At 41.1% G+C, this 23,338-nt stretch overlaps 1 protein-coding gene across 7 annotated transcripts in view; it reads right to left on the reverse strand.

Annotated features, from left to right (window-relative positions):
• The window catches only part of ARFIP1 (ADP ribosylation factor interacting protein 1), a 122,745-nt gene that overhangs the window by 13,182 nt on the left and 86,225 nt on the right, over nucleotides 1-23,338 (reverse strand). For all 7 annotated transcript variants that reach the window (XM_058666752.1, XM_058666749.1, XM_058666750.1 and 4 more), the window contains 2 exons: nucleotides 12,833-12,990; nucleotides 6,317-6,491 (listed from right to left, as the gene is read on the reverse strand). In XM_058666752.1, coding sequence (XP_058522735.1) covers nucleotides 6,317-6,491; nucleotides 12,833-12,990 — 333 coding nt within the window. The remainder of the gene's footprint in view (nucleotides 1-6,316; nucleotides 6,492-12,832; nucleotides 12,991-23,338) is intronic.

The following is a 23,338-nucleotide window of genomic DNA, read 5'->3' on the forward strand; positions in this document are numbered from 1 at the left end:
TCTTCTGACTGCAAAGCACCCTGACTCTGGCAGTCACAGTTTGGCTCAATCTAATCGTGAAGTCAATCCACAACTCACAGCCTTTTTTGGTTGTAAGGTTTACATACAGTTAATTTCCGTGTCATTTTTTTAAAGAGAGAAAGAAGGCAATGCCACAATCACATCTTTCCTCCTCCATATCAGTTTATAATATTTTAAAGGGATCTAGAAGACAAACCACTAATAGCAACACACACAGCACTCCATGTGAAAACATCTTCTTACATATACATGAAAGGTATAATCTATCCCTCTGTTTCTACTGGGTCTGTCGATGTGGGGAACTCATGTCCTAGCAAGCTGGCCGTTTCTCCTTTACTTTTCAACACAGAATTGATCATTGGGCTTGAAGACAAAGATGAAAATGATAGGCTCTATGTTTGAAAAATAGAAATGTATTTTGATCTTCAAAAAGATATACTAGTTTAAAAGTGTTTTTTTAGATTTACTTTTTTTCTTAAACTGACCTCACTATATTAGTAATCTGAAAAAAAAAAAAAAACCCCAGATTCATTATTCTCAGGTTCAGATACAGTCATCCACTGTATGTAGCTCCAGGCAATACAAAGTTGTTTACACTGATCTGTACATTCTGACTTTCTGCTTCCTCTTCCTGTGCAAATAAACACTGCGGACACAGCATTTCTGAAAACGCAGGAGCAGAGAGAGGCAAGCAGGAGTGCCCCTCCCCCCCGGGGAATTCTCTCGTTAAGACTCCCCTAATTACAGGAAGAATGGGGAAACCTGCCCAATGACTTAGCACCAGGGCTAGGCAGCAAGAGGACCCTAAAAGAAGCAGGGAACCTATTCTCACACAAGTTTATAAACAAACTGCTCTAAAGAACAAAACAGCTCAACTTACATTATTTAAAGGGATCGCTGAAGACAGAAATATTGGTGAAAGAAGAAACATCAGGAGAGTCTAACGACGCTGTAACGTTATGTAACTCAATGTTTAATAAACAAAAAGACCACCAGAGATTAGTAAGGATTGTTTAGGTTAAAAAAGCAAACAACTATATCATGGGTGGAGCCAGAAATTGAGATAATTAATAAAACTTTATCTTAAAGGCAATGAAAAATACAGCTACGTGCTCTGTATTAATGTAAGCACATATACAGAAATGTATATTTTATGTAACTACTGCTCCTCATTTTGCCAGAGGGAACGAAGGCTAAAATGAACACATTATAAACTCCTTTTTTCCAAAACATTTAAAAAAGACTAATTTTTTTTCATTTAAATATTTATTTACCTTTTTTGGAAATGCAGATTTACAGAAAGAAGGACAAGCTGAGAGAAAGATCTTCCATCCGCTGATTCCATCCGCTCCCCAAGCGGCCATAATAGCCAGAGCTGAGCCAATCTAAAGCCAGGAAGCAGGAATTTCTTCCCGGGTGTGCAAGGAGAGGATTTAGCCACTAAGCTATGGTGCTGGGCCCTAACAGCTTTATTTAATCTATTTGTAAGTCAGAGATACTGAAAGTGGGAGGGAGGGAGAGAGATCTTTCATGTGCTGATTCACTCCTCGTGTAGCCACAATGGCCAAGGTTGGGCCAGGCAGTAGCAAGGAGCCAGGAGCCTCTTGCAAGTCTCCCACGTGGGTGCAGGAGCCCAAGGACTTGGACATCTCCTACTGCTTTCCTAGGCTGGATCAGAAGTGGAACAGTAGGCCATGAACCCTATATGGGATCTCGGTATCACAGGCAGCAGCTTGATCTGCTCTGTCACAGTGCCGGCCCCAACATCTTAACTGTTTCTTTGAGTTAGTCAATGTATACTTGCTCTTAAACACTGTCTACATGAATCAAGATAACAATGTACTATGAGGTTTATGATACACAGGAGTAAAACGTATCACAAATACGGTTTAGAAGCCAGGAAAAGAAACATTAAAGTACACTTCCATAAAGTTCTTTTTTTTTTTTTTTTCAATTTTTAAAACTTACTAGATTTCCCTTTAAAACATTTAAAAAATTTACTTAAAAATTATTCATTAGGCAGGGGTAGAGAGGGAGAGAGCAAGTGAGATCTCTGATGCACTGGTTTGCTCTCTGAATGACTCTACCAGCCAGGCTCAGCCCAGGTTGAAGCCAGGAGCCAGGAACCCAACCAGGTCTCCCACAGAGGTGGCAGAGATCCACCTGCTTCCCAGGCTGTGTGTTGGCGGGAAAAGTCAAGCTGGAGCTGAGCATCAACCAGGTGCTCTGATACGGCACAGAGGGGTTTCAACTGACAAGCTTAGTATCTGCCCTTAAAACGCATTTGCCAAACAATAACTACAAATTTATGGAATACAATAGGATATTTCAATGCATACTGAGCAACGCTGACCAATGAACAGTTCCCTCTCCTTGTCATTACTTAAGACATCTTAACTCCTAAAATACAGCTCAGCACCTAACTTCTCCCTCAAAAAAAAAAAAAAAACAAAGGTTCTGACAAGGATCAAAAATACGAAACATTAAACTTTAGCAGTAGAGTCACAACACTGGGTCTTCTAGATTCAAGCACTATTATTTAATGCACCGTTGTATGGGTTATCTGGCTACTCATTTATTTATGAGACGCAGAGGGATGAGAGAAGAGCTCTCATCTGATGGGACCACTCCTCCAGTTTCCACAACAGCAAGAGACTGAAGCTAAACAAGAGGGAGGCAATCAAAGTGTGGACGTGGTGGCAGGGCCACCCCTGCTGCCTGCCAGGGTCCTCACCAGCAGGAAGCTGGAGTCAGGAGCCAGAGGCAGGCATCGCAACAGGCACTTCAGTGTGGGACATGGCCTTGTGGGCGAAACACCCACACTGTCCACCTGAGGAGTGTAACATGGAACGACTAAAAACTGTGAATGAGACCCAAACAAAACAAACCAAACACCACAAAAATAAGTCTATACACTGCAGCAGTTTTTAGGATACACGGCATACTCACTGATGTTTTGGTTTTAAAGATGTTTAAACAGCAGTAGTAAAAAAAATAGGAAGAGTACACTATATTTTGTTAAAATATGAGTGCTGGGGCAGACACTGTGGCACAGTGGGTTAAGTCACCACTTGAGACACCCCACATCCCATAGCAGTGCCTGAAAGTGCCTAGGATTCACTACTATTTCTGCAACCGACTTGGTTCCCAATACAAGATGGTCCAAATGCTTCACTTTCTGCCACCCACATGCAAGACCTGTGGAAGGAGTTCCTGCCTCCTTTGTTCAGCTCAGCCCACTCGTGTCTGTTGAAGGCACTTGAGGAATAAACCAACAGATGGAAGAAGTTGCGTGTGTTCTCTCTCGCTCTGCCATATGGGAACTGGCTTGCGTCCTGGCTGCCTCACTCCGAACCAGCTCCCTGCTTATGGCCTAGGAAAGCAGCAGAAAAAGGCCCAAGTCCTTGGGACCCTGTACCCACTTGGGAGACCCAGGGGAAGCGTCTGGCTCCTGGCTTCAGATTGGCTCAGCTCTGGACACTGACGGCCATTTGGGGAGTGAACCAGCAGGTGGAAGAGCTTCCTCTCTCTTTCTCTCCTCTCTTTCTGATAAAAATACATGAATCTTTAAAAAAAAAAAAAAAGCTTAAAAAACTCTCAAAAGAAAATCCAGCATGCTAAGTAGATTATCTGACATCTGTGCGTAGAGATGTGAAGGTACACATTCAATGTTAGTTCAAAAGAACAGAAACTCCAGATCTGAGCTACTTCAACTGTCAAGAAAGTAAACAGGGAAGACACAGTTGCTAAGCCTAAAGGCTTGCTTTTCCTTTCTTAATAATAACAACAGCAAAGTTCTCTTATAATCTTAGTCTTCATTCAAATTTTAGCTGTTACTTAGGGTAACACTTTGACAAGTCCCTCTTTTTTTTTAAGAGTTAAAAGAAAAAGGGTCAAACCCAGAGTTTCTTTGTATTCTGGACATGGAGATCCCTTTTCTTTCTACTGCATGATGACATGGCAGGGCAGGGCCAGCCCCGAGCTGGAAGGCAGGCCCTCTGCAGAGCCCAAGCAGGCCAGTGCCCTCACCTCACATGCTAGCTGTTGACTGCAAGCTCCCCAAGTTCATGGCACTTTGCTATCACAGTCTGAGCACTAAAACACAGTCTAAGAGTATAAAACCCTAGAAAAACAATTTTCTATTTTTATTTTATAGTAAAAAAAAAAAGAAGTTGTGAAGACAGTGTTATTCTCAAAGCAGTGACTTTCAAGGTTTTATCTCGGAATTGTGACCTTGTTAATCCAAACTTCCAACACATCTTCAATTTCTTAACTGTTTCCATTTAAATATGTTGTCAACCAAACACTGGATCAAACAGGAAAATACGCCAGCCTGCACATTTTACAAATTAGACTAGCTGCCTATTTTGGTTTTCTAACCCCGTCCTTCAAAATCAGCAAATTTTTTTTCATTTTTGCTGTTACAACACCGACGCTAATTCAGACTGTTAACCAATTTATTTTCCCTATTAAGTTCTTTCACTTGTTTGTAAACTTCTACTTCCTTTAGACTATCCTGACTGAAGGATCCTTGTAAATAACAATTGAATGCCAAATTCAAAAATTTGTCATTGTCTACAGCAATGGTGTGCATTCCTCCTGAGGCCACAATGCAATGTTTTTTGTAGGCCAGACTTGCTAACCACCTCTGACCTCCCTTACTTCAATGCACAAGATCGACGTCCCACCATGTCAGTGTATTTATCTGCTAATCTGTACGCTGCCCTCCTTTAGTACTGCACTGTGTGGTGACAGGGTAGCAGGTCAAAACTGCTTTTAAAGGTCATTTTCTGCTCAGCTCGTTTGAACAATGCTGGGCAATCTGTCTGATACCTCTGTGAGGTCTCCTTTATAGCCACGGTAATGTTTTCTGGTGAGTAATTTCATTCACCGGAGCTTGAAACAATGTGATTCAAGCTGGACTTGGTAGGTCTCAAAGAAATACACTGCTTCCAGGTTTTACAGTAGACATAAAATGTTTCTAAAAAAATACTAAGGAAAAAGCAGAAAGCAATTTAACAAAGCCTTTTGATTTTATGAAGAATAAAAACAGTACTGTTTCCCTGGAGAAGAGAAAAATAACTTTGAGAGGACGACTAGGAAGCAAGTAGGCTGAAGCCCACTCATGACCTGATGACATGAACGCACAGGGGGGTGGGACTAGCAGCGCACAGCACCCCACCTTCAGCGATCACCCGTGGGAACCCATCCTCAGCTGGCTACACCTACTCCTGTACTGGGCTTGCTACCGGCTCTCTCATTTCCAGAACTGCAGCCTCCCCCCACAAAACTGAGGTCATGTGTCTGGAAAATACATCAAGCACAGAAACCTTGCCTCTACCTAAAAACTCAGGAGCCTGTTATATGAATTTATCTCCCAGTGAAACTGAATGCAGCCCCATTCAGCCCTCACTGTTCTTGTCCTTGTATGTGTCCATGCCACGTGAAAACAAGATGGGAAATTGATTGCTTGGCTTATTCCATCTACACTACCCTAGCTGCAGCCTTAAATTGGGTCCTTAGTCACACCTTACTCATCAGTTACTAGGAACAATGGTGGAGTTCTCTTTCTGAAACCTGTAGCTACCAACAATAAACAGACGTCAATAAAGTTGGTGCTTTGGCTCAACAGGCTAATCCTCCATCTTCAACTGCGGGCACTGCATATGGGCACCAATTCCTGTCCCGCTGTCTCCACTTCCAATCCATCTCCTTGCTTATGTCATGGGAAAGCATCAGAGGGTGGCCCAAGTTCTTGAGGGCCCTGTACCCATATGGAAAACCCAGAAGAAGCTCCTGGCTCCAGACCAGCCCATCTCTGGCTGCTGAGGCCATTTGGGCAGTGGGTCAGCAGATGGAATATCTTCCTTGTTCCCTCCCCTTCTTCCTTTTCTCTGTAAATCTATCTCTGAAATAAAAACAAAGAAATCTGAAGAGAGATTTCAGAAATGTTTAGCAGACTCTATCATTATCTAACTTTTTAAAACACTGGCCATTAATCTGAAAATCAATGGTTGAACTTTAAAGTCGTTATTTTGTTTGTTTTAACCAGCTGTTAGATGGAAAAGACTAGGACAGAGCAGTTGATGACTTTTACACTTGATCTTAGCCAAAAGGCCGAGAAGCGATTAGTTGATGACTTTTATAATAGAAAGCTAAAAATGAAACATTAATTGAAATGGAATTGCTTCTTGTAATATCAAAGAATTATTAGGCACACAAAACTTTCATCTCATCTCTCTACAGTGACTTTAAAGTCTACAGGAAGATCTCAGAAGGTAAGGAATATATTTACCTTATTTTCTTCGAGGAATTTCAACTTTACGGAAACATCATTACGCATTTTGTCATATTTTTCCTTATGTATTTGGAACAAATGCTGCGACTGTTCAATCTTTGGCAGAGTGTTTGCATCACGTGGTCCAAGATTCAGTTCTTCCAGATCAGTACGATACGCATCATACTCAATCCTGCAAAGAAGAGGCCAAGTGAAGCATGGTGCCCAAACAGTGAAATACCCGCAGGAGATGGGCTGAAAACACATCAAACCGAATCTCATTAAAAATGCACACATTCCTCATACGGTTTTTATACTATGTTTTGGTAATCGTATCTTTAAATCAGAGAGCTGTGAATGAAGGAAGGAGGGCAGAATGACTTAATGACTCTCCATTTGTGATAGTGTCCTCAGGAAGACAATGAAAAACATGAATTAACGATTTTAAAAATTCTTGTCCATTTTCCCAAATTTTTTGACATATCCCTGTGTACTTCTGGGTTTTCTTTCATAGGTTTTGGCTCATAATTCCCGTGGGGGCAGTCAGCAGAATTAACTTTTCTCTTCCATCAAGCCAAGGAACAGTAATCTCAGCTCCTCCCCTCTTCAGTCTTAAAAGCTGCCTTAAACACACTCTCTGATCTACCCTTGTCTAACGTGGTCAGAGAGGCTGAGCATTCCAGAGGCCGGAATCTTGCCTCCTGCCTGAAGCGAGGAGCACTGTGTGGAGGCCAAGAAGAACACTGCAGCACATATACGTCGCTGGGTTTCCCTATCACACGTCAGCATTCAGTATTACTTCTTTTGTCCAATTACATTTCAACATGATGACCCATGCTTCTGTCATGCCCACAGAACGAAGTGTCCACAGAAACCCAGAAAGAGGGCTGGAAGAACTTCCAGATGAATATGTAAGGGTTCCCAGGGGTAGTGTGTCCACTGAAGGCATGGAAGCTCCAGGCCCCTTGCCCCATACCTTGTCCTTTGTATCTCTTATCTACATTCTCCATAACATCACCTGTAAAAAGAAAAAATGAGTAAACCTGTTCCCATGAATCCTCTGAGTCCTCTGAGCAAATGATCCAACTAAGGAGTAGTTACTGAAGATGCTGCTCACAGGCGGGACTCTGACTGGCATCTCAAAGCATGGAAAGCAGACTGTGCCAGGGACTGAGCCCTCCAGGAATACAGTGTCAGAATGGGACAGAACTGGAGGATACCAGCAGGTGGCCACTGCAGAAGCACTCGCTTTCTTATTATTCTGTGCATGGGGGGGGTTCCCCCTCACCCCACCAGCACAAATCTGATGTCTGCAGTGAACAGTACTGTGCTTGTGTAGTTGGAGAAACTCGGTCTTTTTTTTTCCTACCTACATGTTTAAAAGTACAGCAGTAACTGACAAGCAAAACTTGAAAAATTCAAAAACCACTTTAAAAGAAATGGATGCCAAAACATAATCAATATCAAAACAAGATCAATGCTTCTATGGCCTTGGTTAGTACTGATCAATCAAAGCAAGTGAGCAGAGCAGATCTCTGCATGGCGTAACGGAAGTCACGGGGGACAAGGCAGTCACACTGAGGGTTGGCAGAACTTAAACATGGTCTAGGTCAGCAGTGCAGAACAGAAACAAACGTGAGCCGAGCACACAGGTAGCACTTTTGGGATCTATGTTACAATAATCAAAAGTCATTTTACCTTTCAAAAATGTTCTTTAACTCAACATATCTAAAATATTATTTCACATTTCACTTTTTTAAAAACATGGCAGGCATCGAGTCTTTGAAACCCATTGTATATTGTGTACTTCCACTTTATCTCAACATAGACTAGGGGCATTTCAAGTGCTAAACAGGCACATATAAGTATTGTATGTGATAGCATCCCTGTGGATACATTTCTATAATAATACGATCCACTGTATTTATTACAGAACATTTACCACCTTAAGACTCCTGTGATGTTTCATTACTAGCTAAAATAGAAAACTTACAACAGCCACTCTGTGACCCCACAGTAGCTCTCAGCACATCGGTCAGAGCATAACATAGCACATAACATAACTCCCTGCTTACCCAACAGGGAGTTATCCAGGAGCCTCAACTGTATTCAATGAAGAACCAAAGTGAGCTCTAACTGCCCCAAACTCAGAATCACAAAACTAATGCCCTAAAACTAAGGTTCTTTCTTCAGTTTTCTATAGTATGACTCATATCTCCTACTCTGGGGATTAAAAGTACTTGTTAATGAAACAAGCCATACTGTATAAAGGACTTCAGTCCCTTAACACTGTGCCTAATCTATTCTTAACTAGCATTGAACTGAACAAATATGATCTTTTCAGAACCAAAAGAGGATCATTCATTCATTTACTGACACATGGATTCCTTTCTCAATTATCAAATACTCAGTTCTTACATTCCCTGCACCAAGCCAGAAACCAGAGCTATGAAGATGGGCAGATGAGTTCATCTCCAAGGAGCTGTCAGCAAAGAGGAAGGAGGATGTGAATAAATGCAATACAACAATACAATGCAAACTACCAGGGAGGGGGAGGGGGAACAGAAATTCAAACGGACAATTACCTAGCCAGGTTTCTGAAGGCAACTGAATATATTTAAAACACTATAATTGTATACTGAAGGACAGTGAAATCATACTGGGTAGATCAGGGCAGGAGAAATCAGTAGCACATTCCAAGAAGAGAACAGTGGAACTGCACAGACAACGGCTCAGATCTGCAAGATGCTGTGGCACATCGGAGACTTGGTAAGGTATGTAAGAACCCAAAGTAGAACACAATTATGGAAGGAATCACAGATGGGTAGACGGGATTGAGATCTGGCAGCCCTACAGGCCCCGTAAAAGGATAGAAGCTTAGTCCATTGGGGCAGATGATGGGAAGCTACTAAAGACGTTTGATCCAAAAAACTGAAAGTGGCATGATTCTATTTGTTCAGCACAGTAAAGATGATTGTAGCAGTACCACAAGGAATGGAGGATGGTCTGGGGTAGATGTAGCCATCAGAAAGAAGGAATTCAATTAGAAGATCATGAACACTGCTGCTTTCCCAGGCATAAACAGGAAGTTGAATGGGAAGTAGAGCAGCAGGGACAGGAACTGGCACACAAATAGGATGCTGGTGCTGGCACCCAAATAGGATGCTGGTGCTTGCAAGGTGAGGATTTAGCCACTGAGCCACCATGCCAGGCTCCCATTTGTTCTTCTATAAATGGGAGTTAATAACCGCCATAAAAACTTTAAATATATGAAAGGATTTTAAAAGTTTGTGGAAAATGGAGCTTAAAGTTTATTTTGCTACCATAAAACAAACAAACAAACAAAAAAACCCACCTGAAAATTCACACATAGTTTTCTAATACATCTTCCACAAATTTTTGAAAATCTTTATATAAAGCACCAAGGACATGAGCAACAGCTAATGCCTTCAGAATGCTTATTATTATAAACTAGAAGAGGAGTGGCTTGAAGCAAGCAGAGTAAAACTGACAGGAAAAAAAGCAAAATTAAAATAAGTAGTACTATATGGTGATTTAATCTAGGGACAAACATACTAACAGCCTTGGAGCATATTTCTAAATAAAAGTGATTAGCTTAAACATAATCAAAGTTACAATACTGACCTTACATTTTAAAATTTCTACATCCAACAATTTGTAGTTGGTATCAAAGTAAAACTTTCCGTAAGAATTTTTCTAACACTGTGTGTTACTGCCCAGAAGAGATGCATACTACGTTTCAATATACAACTCTCCACTTTAAGATTGCTAATCCCAACCAAAGCTATGTCTCAGCAAAGTTAGTGAGAGTTACTTTATGATTTATGGAAAATTTCTGGAGAACAGGTGTCCCCAGCTGCCAAGTCTTGACAACAATCGACTCCCTGTTGGCACCACTGCGGAGAAGCACTGAATGGGCCATTACAAGACTGTCTACACATGAAGCACCAGAGGGTAGGAAACGCTTATATACAATGCATAATAGGGAGCATTAAAAGGCCACCCCAGCATGTGCCTAAACTGCCACTTTCTGTGCTGATCAAATACATGACCCCTGCCCTCAAAGTCACTAAGTTCTGGTTTTGACAGAGAAGGAAATTCAGCTACTGAGAAACTTCTTCTTGATTCTTTTTATGAACATTATTTCACAGGCAGCAATGTTTCAAAGAGTTACAACCAGCCATACTTGGGAATACAAAAGTCAAGTCATAAGTTTAACGAATAAATTCGTATATTGCAACTTAAATAAGAAGAATAAGTTATATATTGCAACTTAAATAAAAAGGATAAGTTATAAATTATGGAGTGAGGTCATTGTTGTTGGTTTTTAAAGTGGATAATAAAGTTGTCCTGAAGACGTAAGAAATTAGCTACCATGTATTGATCATGATTTATAATTTTGTTCCAAAGTCCCAAGCAAACTATACTGGACAAATTCAGATCCTATTTAACATTATATTGTAAGGTAATTGTTTCATTACAAGATGATTTTAGGAACATTATTTTTCAGAAATTAGGTGTAAATTTTTTGATTGGTTATTAACACCTACAGATCAAACAAAAGACAGGGAGCTGGTGGATTCTCATCTTGGCTCTGAAAATGACAAGCAAACTAGCCAACCTCTGGAACTTAACTTGCTTCTTCTGAAACTGAATATATAAGACGTTTTGCATACAAATAATGCCTATCTGATAAGTCTGACTTTACCGTGGGTTAACATTTTAAAAAAATATTTCAGAAATACACACTGAAGGGCAAGGTTCTGAAGGAGGGATAAGGCTAGGTAACTAAAATACACTTCAGGATTGGTAGACAATCACAAAATGGAGACAAACTAGACACACCGAGTTCTTAACTGGGTCACTTTTAGAACCAAGAACTTATCATGTTCAAAATATTCAACAATCAAAAGATTAGAAAGTAAGAGTGCTTAAAATGATTAATGTGATAAAAGGAAGTGTAAACCCTTACAGACAAATTAGGATATCATGAAGAAGGGACTGATTTCGACAAGAATCAGACAGAACATATATATAAATGAAATTATTCATTCAAGCAATATCTGGCAAATAATTTATGGTTCTGAATGTTATTAAAAGGCTTCACACTGAAGGATAGCCTATTAATACATTTGTTTACTTCCTTCTTCCCCTTACTTTTTGATTTTAATGTTAGTAAATAATTAAACAACACTAAAGTCAAAACATACATATCAATAAGCCCAAAGCACTATCCTGCTGGATCCCAGGAGATAAGCTCAGTTGTTTGTCTTGATCTTCATTTCCTGGTCATTAAGGATTTCATACATTCAAACGGCAATTTTTAAACATAGCATGAGGCAAAGGCATTTCTTACTGTGAAAAGATTAAAAATTAACTTTTCCAAATGTTTGGTTTTTACTTAAGGCATAAGGAAGTGCGTAGCTATGAATAAGCACTCACAGGCAAAAAGACTAATTAGATGACTCCGGAGCTTTCGTAGGCATTGGTCACATCATCCATCTTAGACAAGAGGTCAAAACATAAAATTATCCTTCCAAAGATAAAGTTTGTACCAATCTTCAATTATGCTTCAGAAAGCATTAAAAACAATAATTTAGTAAGTGTTCACAAGAAAAAAAAAGCTCACAGGGGACTGGACTAGTATTGAAATACAGTGGTAGGGTTATACAGGGAAAAACAAATGCTGGGCCTAAAATCAAAAGTTGACAACGCTCCCTGAAGTTTGCTACTTGCATATTTTTAATTTTTTAATAACATATTTGTTCACCTAGCAAAATGGCTATTAAAAGATAGGAGAAAGATTTATATAACTTGAACAGAATGTAAATGAACACTGTATTATAAAATTACCAAAATACAAGGCAAATAATTTATGCAAAAGGTAAAATTTTAAAGGATTTGAAGTCTGGTTAAAATCTGGGTAAATGAAAACGTCGGGGCAGTTGGTATTCAGAGGAAACAAAACCCTGGATGCCAAAATGAGCTCATGCATTCAGGAGATACTGAAGGACAGGTTTGGCCACTGTACAAGCAGTGTGACTGCATACCCAGGGGACTGTGTACACTCTGGCCAGAGCACTGAGGGTCATCTAGTGTCTGGCAGGGATGATGCAGGCCCTAACCTTATCCAAGAAGCCGGAGCTGGAAGGTCCTCATTTTCCTATTCACCAGCAGGCAGGGACTGGGCATATGACCAGGGTTCAACTGGAAGCTCTCAATGAAGCAAGCACTCAAGGGGCATTCCGGAAATTACTTAAGGTAGCCGAGGCAGCAACAAGAGCCAAAGGCATCCAGCACTGGAGCTTTTCCAAGGAATTCGTGGCCTTTGGTTCTTGCGTGTTTCCACAATCATGCTCTCTTCCCTTTCTGTTCGCTTCATGGCAGTCCTATAACCTTCCATGCATCTTTTTTTTTTTTTTGTCTGCCAAGGCTGGACAGACCTGGGGTCTGAAAACCTTTCCTTAATGTGTCATCTTTAAAATAGACAACGCAGTGAAAATCATTACTCACCTGGCACTTTCATATTGTTTTACAGTCATCAACGTATCTTCAATTGTTTTATTCACCAAAGTGTTCACACTGGCAATGAAAAAATTAATAGCTCCAAGAAGAGTCTCTCCATTCTTAGCTAGAAGCTTCTGTGTATCTGCATTATAGCCAAATTCTTCCTAAAACAGAGAAGTCACCTTAATGCACTAAATAAATAATAATAAACTAGTAAGCATGACTTTAAAATATCCTGAATAGATCACTATTGAGGGAAGAATCAGATTTATAAATTTTAAAGTTTTACTTTTTTTCCTCACTCTTTAAACATTTAGGAATCTTAATCACAGCTAGCTATACAATTATAAAAACTTTTAGTAAATGAAAGTCATCAGCAGTTTAGATATGTAACTAAAATCTAAATTTCTAAAAGCTAAACTACTTTGTACTGGAAAGAGTATTTTCATTTCTACATTGTTTTACTATACCATAAGCACAGCTGTTAAAAAGAAAAATATAGCAGATTATTAATCAGAGAAACTATAACTTTCACAACCAAATTAGGTAACAATTGGTTAAAAGTTCCAGACATGGAGTAGACTGCAGTTTTTGGTGTTTTGACTGAATCTTCTCAGAATATAAATATTAACAATATGTATTTCTTTGGAAATCTGATGACCAATTGATTCTTTAGTTTGGGTTTTGCTAGAAACAGGGCCGAGGGAAGAATCATTCAACACCATATCTAGTTTATTCTCTTGGAAAAAACTGCACCTTGGCTTGGCTAACACGACACAGAACTCAGATCTGGCCAAGAACTAACCTCAATGCTCAGCAGTGAAAGCTGAACTCAAGTTTTATTGATTAATGGAATAATCAGAAACACATCTGACCACATGTTAAAAACTGCCACATTTTAAGAAGTGTCAATTGGGGAATTCTAGTATGTTGTCAAACGTTTTCGAGTAAAGGTAAAAACAAAATGCAATGTTAAATTAACTAGAATCCTAGAAGATGGAAGTTTAATGCTAGAGACACAGCTACAAGTACATTTCAAAGTGACAAACTATCCAGTAGTTCAGTAAATAACACAAAAATAAAACTACTTTCTCTGCTAAAAATATTTTTCATTTAAGAGAGGTCCATCTAGCTCTATTCTAGAGTCAGTCGTCAAGATTTTATACACTCTGACTGCAAATACTGGCAGCTAAGCATAACGTAAAAATAACACCTATCGATTCACTTAAAGGGGCAGCTGTAGTAGCATAGCATACTGCCACTGCCTGCAATATCAGCATTCATATAGGCACCTGTTCACATCCTGGCTGCTCCACTTTTGATCTAGCTCTCTAACAACATGCCTAGGAAAGCAGCAGAGAATAGCTCAAGTGCTTGAGCCTCTGCACCCACATGGGAGATCTAAAAAAAGCTCTTGGCTCCAGCATGGGCCATCTCCAGTGGCTGCAGCCACTTGGGATGAACCAGAGATTGGAAGATCTTTGTCTCTCTCTTCTTCTCTGCAACTGTGCCTTTCAACTAGTCCAAAAACAAACAAACAAAAAAAGCAGGACATCTGTAGATGTTTGGTATCATGTTTCTATAAGCTAAGTCTTCCGAGATCAGACGAGATTGGGCGCGTTCAGGGTGGTATGGCCGTAGACTCTACAAGCTAAGTCGTACACTGAAGTCTATATAAACACTACTAGCAAAAAAATACAAGATACCCTCATAACTTTATATAAATCCATTAGTTGATCAAAAAGAAGCCTATATATGTTTAACAAATACATAATATCATATTCTTTTAGCAACGCATTCATTTCTAAAAGTTCTCAATACCTACTTTGAAAATACCAAAAACCCTAATTTAATCACAGAAAAATATGTATTTCCTAGAAGCTTCAGGTTGTTTTCACAAAAGCACACAGAAGGGGCCAGCGTAGTGGCACAGCTGTCCAGTCTTATTTCTCCACTTGGAGAGTTGTCATTCCACTGGGGGCTGGTTCAAGACTCAGCTGCTCTGCTTTGGATCCAGCTCTCTGCTTGCGGCCTGGGAAAGCAGTGGAAGATGGCCAAAGCCTTAGCACCCTGCACTCATGTAGGAGACCTGGGAAAAGTTCCTGGCACCCAGCTTTCCACTGGCACAGCTTGGGCGGCCATGGCCATTTCAGGAGTAATCCAGTTGTGGCTTTGCTATCTCCAGATGCTTTTTTTTGGACACCAAGAGGGCTGAATCATCCAATATCCAGCAAATGGATGACTGGAGTGCTCCCTCCCTCCCTCCCTCTCTTCTTCTTTCCTCTTTTTCTCTTATTCTCCCTTCTCCCCATCTTTTCTCTCTGTAACTCTTTGAAGTAAAATAATCTTTCAAAAAATACAACTTAAGTACAATAGATGAAAAACAGAAAAAAATTTTTAAAGAATTCTTAAAATTTATTTTTGTTGGATGGCCGGATATACAGAGAAGAGGAGAGACAGAGAGAAAGATCTTCCATCTCATGGTTCACACCCCAAGTGGCCGCAATGGCTGCAGCTGAGCCAATCCCATGCCAGGAGCCCGGATCTTCTTCTGGGTCTCCCACACGGGTACAAGGTCCTAAGGCTTTGGGCTGTCCTCAACTGCTTTCCCACGTCACAAACAGGGAGCTGGATGGGAAGCGGTGCTGCCAGATTTAGAACCAGCGCCCATATGGGATCCTGGTGTGTTCAAGGCGAGGACTTTAGCCGCTAGGCCACGCCGCCGGGCCCAGAAACATTTCTGACACTACAGATATGATTCAGTCTCTAGTTGATGTTAGTAATTTCAACATTCTCATAATTAGAAATTAGACCTAAAGCTAAGAACTGAACCCATGAAACGACCCAAGGAAATTATAAATGAAACACTTCAAGACATGCCATAGGCAGCTACTTTTGGGTAACATTCCCAAAGCCCAGGAAACACAAAAAATGATCAGTAGTATTATCAAAATGCAAAGCTTCTGACAGCAAAGGAAACAAGAGAGTGAAGGGATGATCTACAGGCTGAGAGAAAAGGTGGTAATTGTGAATGAATAAATAGAAGGACTACAGTAAGAAACTCAAACAACTCAGCCGCAAAAAAGTAGGCAAATGACTTGAATGGACACTTCTCAAAAAAGATAAATCAAAATGAAACCTAACAAAGCAAGAAAACTTCAACACTGGCCCAGCTAGTTTGGCTGTCTCCTAAGCTTCCAACTAAGGAGGCATCAGATGACGCCCCAGGGGCTCCGGGGCTCTGCTGCTCACAGAGGAGACCCAGCGGGCAGGCTGGGTTCCTGGCTGTGGCCTGGCCCAAGGTTTGTTATTGTAGGCATCTGGGCAGTGAATCAGCAGATGGAGCATTTCTCATTCATTGCCACTCTTTTTCAAGTAAACACAAACCTTTAACAAAACAGCTGATAATGCATAAAAAGTGGAATTCTTTTTTTTTTAAAAGATTTATTCATTTTATTACAGCCAGATATACACAGAGGAGGAGAGACAGAGAGGAAGATCTTCCATCCGATGATTCACTCCCCAAGTGAGCCGCAACGGGCCGGTGCGCGCCGATCCGATGCCGGGAACCAGGAACCTCTTCCGAGTCTCCCACGCGGGTGCAGGGTCCCAAGGCTTTGGGCCGTCTTCAACTGCCTTCCCAGGCCACAAGCAGGGAGCTGGATGGGAAGTGGAGCTGCCGGGATTAGAACCGGCGCCCATATGGGACCTCCAAGGCGAGGGACCTTAGCCGCTAGGCCACACCACTGGGCCCAGCCCAAAAAAGTGGAATTCTTACACACTGAGAGTAGGAATATAAATTAGAGCAATTAAATAGTGAGAACAATATGAAGAAGCCTTCTCAAAAAAAAATTAAAACTATTATATGAGGGCCCGGCAGTGTAGCCTACTGGCTAAATCCTTGCATTGTATCTGCCAGGATCCCATATGCGTACTGGTTCGTATCCAGGATGTTCCACTTCCTATCCAGCTCCCTGCCTGTGGCCTGACAAGGCAGCACAGGATGACCCAAAGCCTTGGGACCCTGCACCCATGCGGGAGACTCGGAAGAGACTCCTGGCTCTTAGCTTCGTATCTGCTCAGCTCTGGCCATTGCAGCCACTTGGGGAGTGAATCACTGGACAAAGATCTTTCTCTCTGTATCTCCTTTGCTCTGTATATCTGCCTTTTCAATAATAAAAAAAAAAAATCCTTTATTTAAAAAAACCATCACATTATCTACTATCCATGACTGGGTATGCATTCAAAGGAAATGAAATCAATGAGTCACAGAAATCTGAACTCCTATGCTCACCACAGCACTGATTCACAACAGCCAAGATATGGGATCAACCGAGGTATCCACAAACAAGTGTACACTACAGAATGTTGTTCAGCCTAACATAATATGAGGAAAGCCTGTCACCTGCAGCAACATGGCTGGAAACAGAAGACAGAAAGTTAAGTAAAATAAGCCGGGCATGAGACCAACCATACAAGTTCTCATTCTTATGCAGAACCTAAAATGTTGATTTCACAGAAGTAGAGGCAAGGACTGTTAGAAGCTAGCAATGATAGGGGTGAGAGGCTGAGGAGGGAGGTCAACTAATGGAAATGGAGTTAGGAGGAGGAACTGGCAGTGTCCTGCAGCTTGCAGAGCTGCCCACAGCTCATGGCAACCTAGTGCTTACTTCCTGAAGGAGAAGTCCGAATGATCTCCATAGAAGACATCACAAATATCAGCTGCTCTGATTTGGTCATCGTGTGTTGCACACACATAACAAATGTACACTGTACCCCATAAACATACAGCATTATGTGTTAATCAAAATACATTTTAAAATGTAGTGGTTTTATACAGACCAGAGGTTCAAACATTTGCATTTTCCCTCTGTAGCAGCTCATACATCATTTTCAATATTTACCAAATAAAATTATCACCATTTCCCATTAAATGTATACACTAGGAACAAATAAAAGATCAACTGGATGTAAAAGTTTACTTAATAACATAAATTATTATCTAATTAACCACAAATGACTTATTCTAAAAAGGCCACCTAAAAACTAGGATCACAAGTATTAGCCTTTAATTGACAGCACTATGGATTGAGCAAACTCTCACGAAGCTGACAGACACTACTCTTTGAATTGAGAAAATCAAATACAATTGAGATGACATGAGAGAAGCAGGAATGACAAGTCACGTGATAAAGACAAAGTCTAGTCCCGGAGTTGCATACCTAAGCTCAATCTTGATTCTGCACTGGAACTGCATCTTTCAAGAACTCAAAACTCGTTGTGCTTCTATTTCCATGCAGCTTTGTGGGAAGTGTAAGATAACCTATGCAAAGCTGCTGACACACGATGCATTAATCAAAAGACCATTTTTTTTATCCCCTTCGGCAGATCTGATTTTATTTTATTGTTTTTAACTAATAAGCATTATTATTCCCTCTGTGAAACGCAGGACTTTGACTACTCCTTAAATTCTTCCTTAACCCCTAATGCCTCAATCCCAATCACAGCACTAAACACATATTCAGTGCCATGCAGCGCACGGCCTGTGCTCCAAGGGGAAAGATGACAGCCCCAGCTCCTCAGCACTGCACTCCGCAAATCTTCCCTCAAGAGGAGTCAGCCTTGGAAATTTCAGGAAAGTGAATTCACTGAACAGTGAGCAGAGAGGGTACAGATGGGAGACTCTAGCAGTCATGGAGTAAGAGATCAAGTTAGTGTGTAGATCTGCATGGCAGAGGCTGCTTAAACGGAGGCTACTTAAAGTTGGCTTCTGCTCAACTTACAGGTTCTATGACTCTGGGCAGGTTTCTCTCTACCACTCCCACTCCCTCGGCTGTACAATTTATCTACTCAAAAGGCCGAGATGGAAGGATTGGTCATGTCTGGTTTTTTTTTTTTTAAAGATTTATTTATTTTATTACAAAGTCAGATATACAGAGAGGAGAGACAGAGAAGAAGATCTGCTGTCCGATGTTTCACTCCCCAAGTGAGCCGCAACGGGCCGATGCGCGCCAATCCGATGCCGGGAACCAGGAACCTCTTCCGGGTCTCCCACGCGGGTGCAGGGTCCCAAAGCCTTGGGCCATCCTCGACTGCTTTCCCAAGCCACAAGCAGGGAGCTGGATGGGAAGTGGGGCTGCCGGGATTAGAACCGGCGCCCATATGGGATCCCGGTGCGTTCAAGGTGAGGACTTTAGCCGCTAGGCCACGCCACCGGGCCCCCATGTTTGCTTTTTGATGGTTCACTCTCCAACTGGCCACAACACACATTCCTGTTGGATGCAGGTGGTGTACATGCTGGCTTAGCTGGCTGTGTCACAACCCAGGCACAGGAGGTTTCTTAATACTCAACAGAACAGAACAAGCAGCCACCAACATTCCCCATTTGGGTTTACTAAACCCTCATATTTTTGAGTAACTTCACAATTAATGTGATAAACAATTTTAACATTTGGTGAGAATCTAAACATAGTACCCTCAGATTTTCATTCTACAGTCTTGGCTGTGAAGGTACATTTACTCAAAACAGGAAATGTGATTTAAATGTTCCAGGGTCATGGAGGAAGCTAGAACTGGAAGAGGATTTGAATGGGCCTTCCTTCAAAGCAGATAGACAAATGATCATGAAAAGATGCTCAATGTCACCAGTCATCAGGGAAATCTAAGCTAAATCCATATGAGATACTACTCCATATCCATTAGGATAGCTATGAGCAACAGCAGAGATAAGTAACATGGGCAGCAGAGGATGCGCAAAAACTGGATCCTTAGATTTGCTCCTGGCCATGTATACAGTATAGAACCCTTTGGAAAACAGTCTGACAGTCCTTATTACAAAATTACTATTTAACTCAGAAGTCACACTTCTTAAAAGACACTCAAGACAAAACCACATGTCTAAACAACAAAATGTATACATAATGTGAACAGTAGCATTATTCATCATGACCAAAAAGTGGAAACAAATAAGATTCTATCAAGTGACAAATGGAAAGACATGTTGCAGCCACACAACGAAATATTCTCAGCCATAAGGGGAGGTGAAGTTCAGACACACATTATAGCATGGATGAACCCTGAAAAACAATGCTAAGTGGAAAAAGGCAGACACAAAAGTCCATACACGCTCTGATTCCAAATGTGTATGATATGCAAATCTACAGGGATATGAAGCAGACCAGTGGCTGTCAGCACCTGCAGGGAGACGAGCATGGGTGTGGAGTTTCTTTTTAGGGTAATGAAAATGTTCTGGAACTAGGCAATGATGACTGACAGACAAGTCTGTGAATATACTAAGCAGTAAAAAAGAAAATCTCCTAAAGGTGATAAAAATGATCTTTTATGAATGCCCATTATCTGACTCATGAACGCTGCAAGACTGAGCCTCATGGTATATGAATCACATCTTAATAGAACTGTTACTTTAAAAAACTTGGAATGTATCTGTTGAATAGAAGTTTCTGCCACAATTACTATCCATGGACTCACAGGATGCCTATCAGCCATCGTGGCACTCGACACAGCAATGCAGCTCATCAAGGAACCCACAGCAAATTTAGTCAGTGATGGGCCCAGGCTGGAGGGGTCATGCCATGTCCCCACCATCCTGAAGCAACTGGCTAGATAAAACAGTGCAATGGCTTTCTGTGACATGATTCCTCCTTCTGCCAGGGTTCCTGGGCTCAGGAATCAAGGAGAGAAAACGGGAGTGGCACTGCTGACCACTACCTCTAATGATCCGCTGCCAACATTTCTACTTCCTGTCCCTGTGACCCTATGCTCTGCTAGCCCAGAGACTTTGGCTCTGAAAGGAGGAGGAATGCTTCCATAAAGAGATGCATCAATGATCCCACTGAACTGGAGGTTAAGACTGTCACTTCAGACTGTGGGGTCCCTGTGTCTCTGAATCAACAGGCAGTGAAGGGAGTTACTAGATTGATTGGCATGAACCAGCTGATTGTCAAGGGGGAAACTGGGACTGCTACTCTATAACAAAGCTTAAGGAAGAGTATGCCTGGAATATAGGAGATCCCTTGCAGTGTCTCTTAATACTATCACACTGCCACTAATGTCCATGGAGAACTTTAACAATCAGACACGACTACTAAAGCCCAGACCTTCAAAGATGATGGCGTGGGTTACACTGCCAAGGAAAGAAGCATGACTGGTTGAGGTGCTTGCTAGGAGGCAAATACAGCATGTGTGGAAAAACGTCACTACAGTAGCAGCTACCATCACTTGAAGAAATGATGACCGCAATTACTATGAGAATTTCCCCCTTCTTTGGGTTGAGTCTGCCTGTGTATAAGGATTTGTTTTCTTCCCACTTAACCCTTTATTATGTAACATAAGATATATTAGCTTTATTGATAGTATTTAAACAGTTAGTTCCTTTATAATTTTATTCATTTATCTGCGAGGAAGAAAGACAGCTCCCCCATCTGCTGGCTCACTCCCCAAATAACTCCAATGCTCAGGGTTAGATCAGGATCAAAACTGGGAGCTGACAATGGTATCTACTTCCTCCACATGGACTGCAGCAACCCAACCACTTGAGCCATCACTGCTGCCTCTCAGGGTCTAAATTATTAGGACGTTGGATTCAGTTCAACTAGAAACTTAACCCAGGTAATCTGGCATGTGATGTAAGTGGTTAAACACTCACATATGTTGTTAGCTTTTTACATTATTTAATCTATCGGATATCAAGATAAAAAATGAACATCACACAGAGACTTGCACATCATTTTGGGGAATGGACTTGTCTCTGTACTCAGGTCAGCTGTAACACATTATGCAGAAATACAACTTACTGTTGTCTTTACTGCTGCCTGCAACACTAGCGTCCCACATGAACACCACACTGTGTTCCAGCTGCTCCAATTCTGATTCTACTGCTCCCCCCGCGAATGGCCTGGGAAAACCAGTGGAAAATGGTCCAAGTGTTTGGGCTCCTGCCAATCATGTGGAACCCCTGGATAAGGTTCCAGGCTCATGGCTCCTGGATCTGACCTGGTCCAGCACTAGCTGTTGTAGCCATCTGAGGAGTGAACCAGCAGACGGAAAGTCTCTCTCACTCTTGGTCTTCTCTCTCTGTTAACTATTGCAAAATAAGTAAATAAGTTCTCAGAGGAAAAAAAAAAGTCACACACAGTTAAAGTGTATATGTATGTGAGTCAAGTTAACAAAGAGTGGACTATGACGGTTAATTTTATTTGTGAACTTGGTTAGATTATTGTGCCCAGCTATTTGATTAACTCCACTCCAGACATTGTGGCTGAGACAGATTTTGTAGATGTAACAGACATTTAAAATCTGTTCCCAATGTCAGCTTCCTGTTAATGTGTACCCTGGCAGATGGCTATAAAAACTAATGAACTTGGGTCCCTGCAACCCATGCGAGAGACCTGAATTAAATTTTCACACAGTCTGTGGCACTGCAGATATGTGGAGAGTGGATCAGCAGGAAGGAGTGCTCTCTCATAGTTGCTCAAATGAGCAAACTTTAACTGTAAAAAAAAAAAAGAAGACTCCTCTATCAGGTAAGATAGACTTTATCCAATGAGTTGAAGCACTTACACATACATACACATCGCCTCCTGGCTGAGCCTCCAGGACAGCGTGATACACAGCAAGCCTGTCAATACTGACTAGTCTTCAAACACATCCCCAAACACATCCTGGTTTGTCATTTCTGACTCTTTCTCTTGGTGTCTGTATTGTTCAAATACATAACTAACTGTAGATTTCAAACACATGTCTATCAATGTTACTTCTGGAATGTACATATCAAAATACAAAACTTTTAAAAATCCTAACAGAAATAATTATGTTGAAGATTGCAACATGCTTTGATCTATAATTTTTTTTTAAGATTTGTTTTATTTTTATTACAAAGTCAGATACACAGAGAGGAGGAGAAATAGAAAGGAAGATCTTCCGTCTGCTAGTTCACTCCCCAAGTGAGCCCAACAACCGGTGCTGTGCCGATCCAAAGCCAGGAGCCAGGAGCCGCTTCCAGGTCTCCCACATGGGTGCAGGATCCCAAAGCCTTGGGCCATCCTCAACTGCTTTCCCAGGCCACAAAAAGGGAGCTGGATGGGAAGTGGAGCTGTGGGGATTAGAACCGGTGCCCATATAGGATCCTGGCACATTCAAGGTCAGGACTTTAGCCACTAGGCCACGCCGCTGGGCCCTGATCTATAATTTTTCATTTAAAAACACCAACCACAATTTTTTAATCCAATGAATTTTTATTTCCACTTTATCCATTTCATACAAATCACCTTTGTTTATGCACATGTCCTAGCATTTGCTATCTTACACCATAAAGTTTTCCTGAATATATTATATGCATTTTTAGTAAAAGAGAATGGATTAGATTCTTGTAGAAAAATTTTATACAGTGGAATTCATATTGAATGATTTAGTAGATAGAAATATCTGTGTTAGCTAATTTTATAGGTCAACCTAAAAGGCCACAGTACCCAGATATTGATCAAACAATATTCT

This window comes from Ochotona princeps, chromosome 7, assembly GCF_030435755.1.
Source record: "Ochotona princeps isolate mOchPri1 chromosome 7, mOchPri1.hap1, whole genome shotgun sequence".
NCBI lineage: Eukaryota > Metazoa > Chordata > Mammalia > Lagomorpha > Ochotonidae > Ochotona > Ochotona princeps.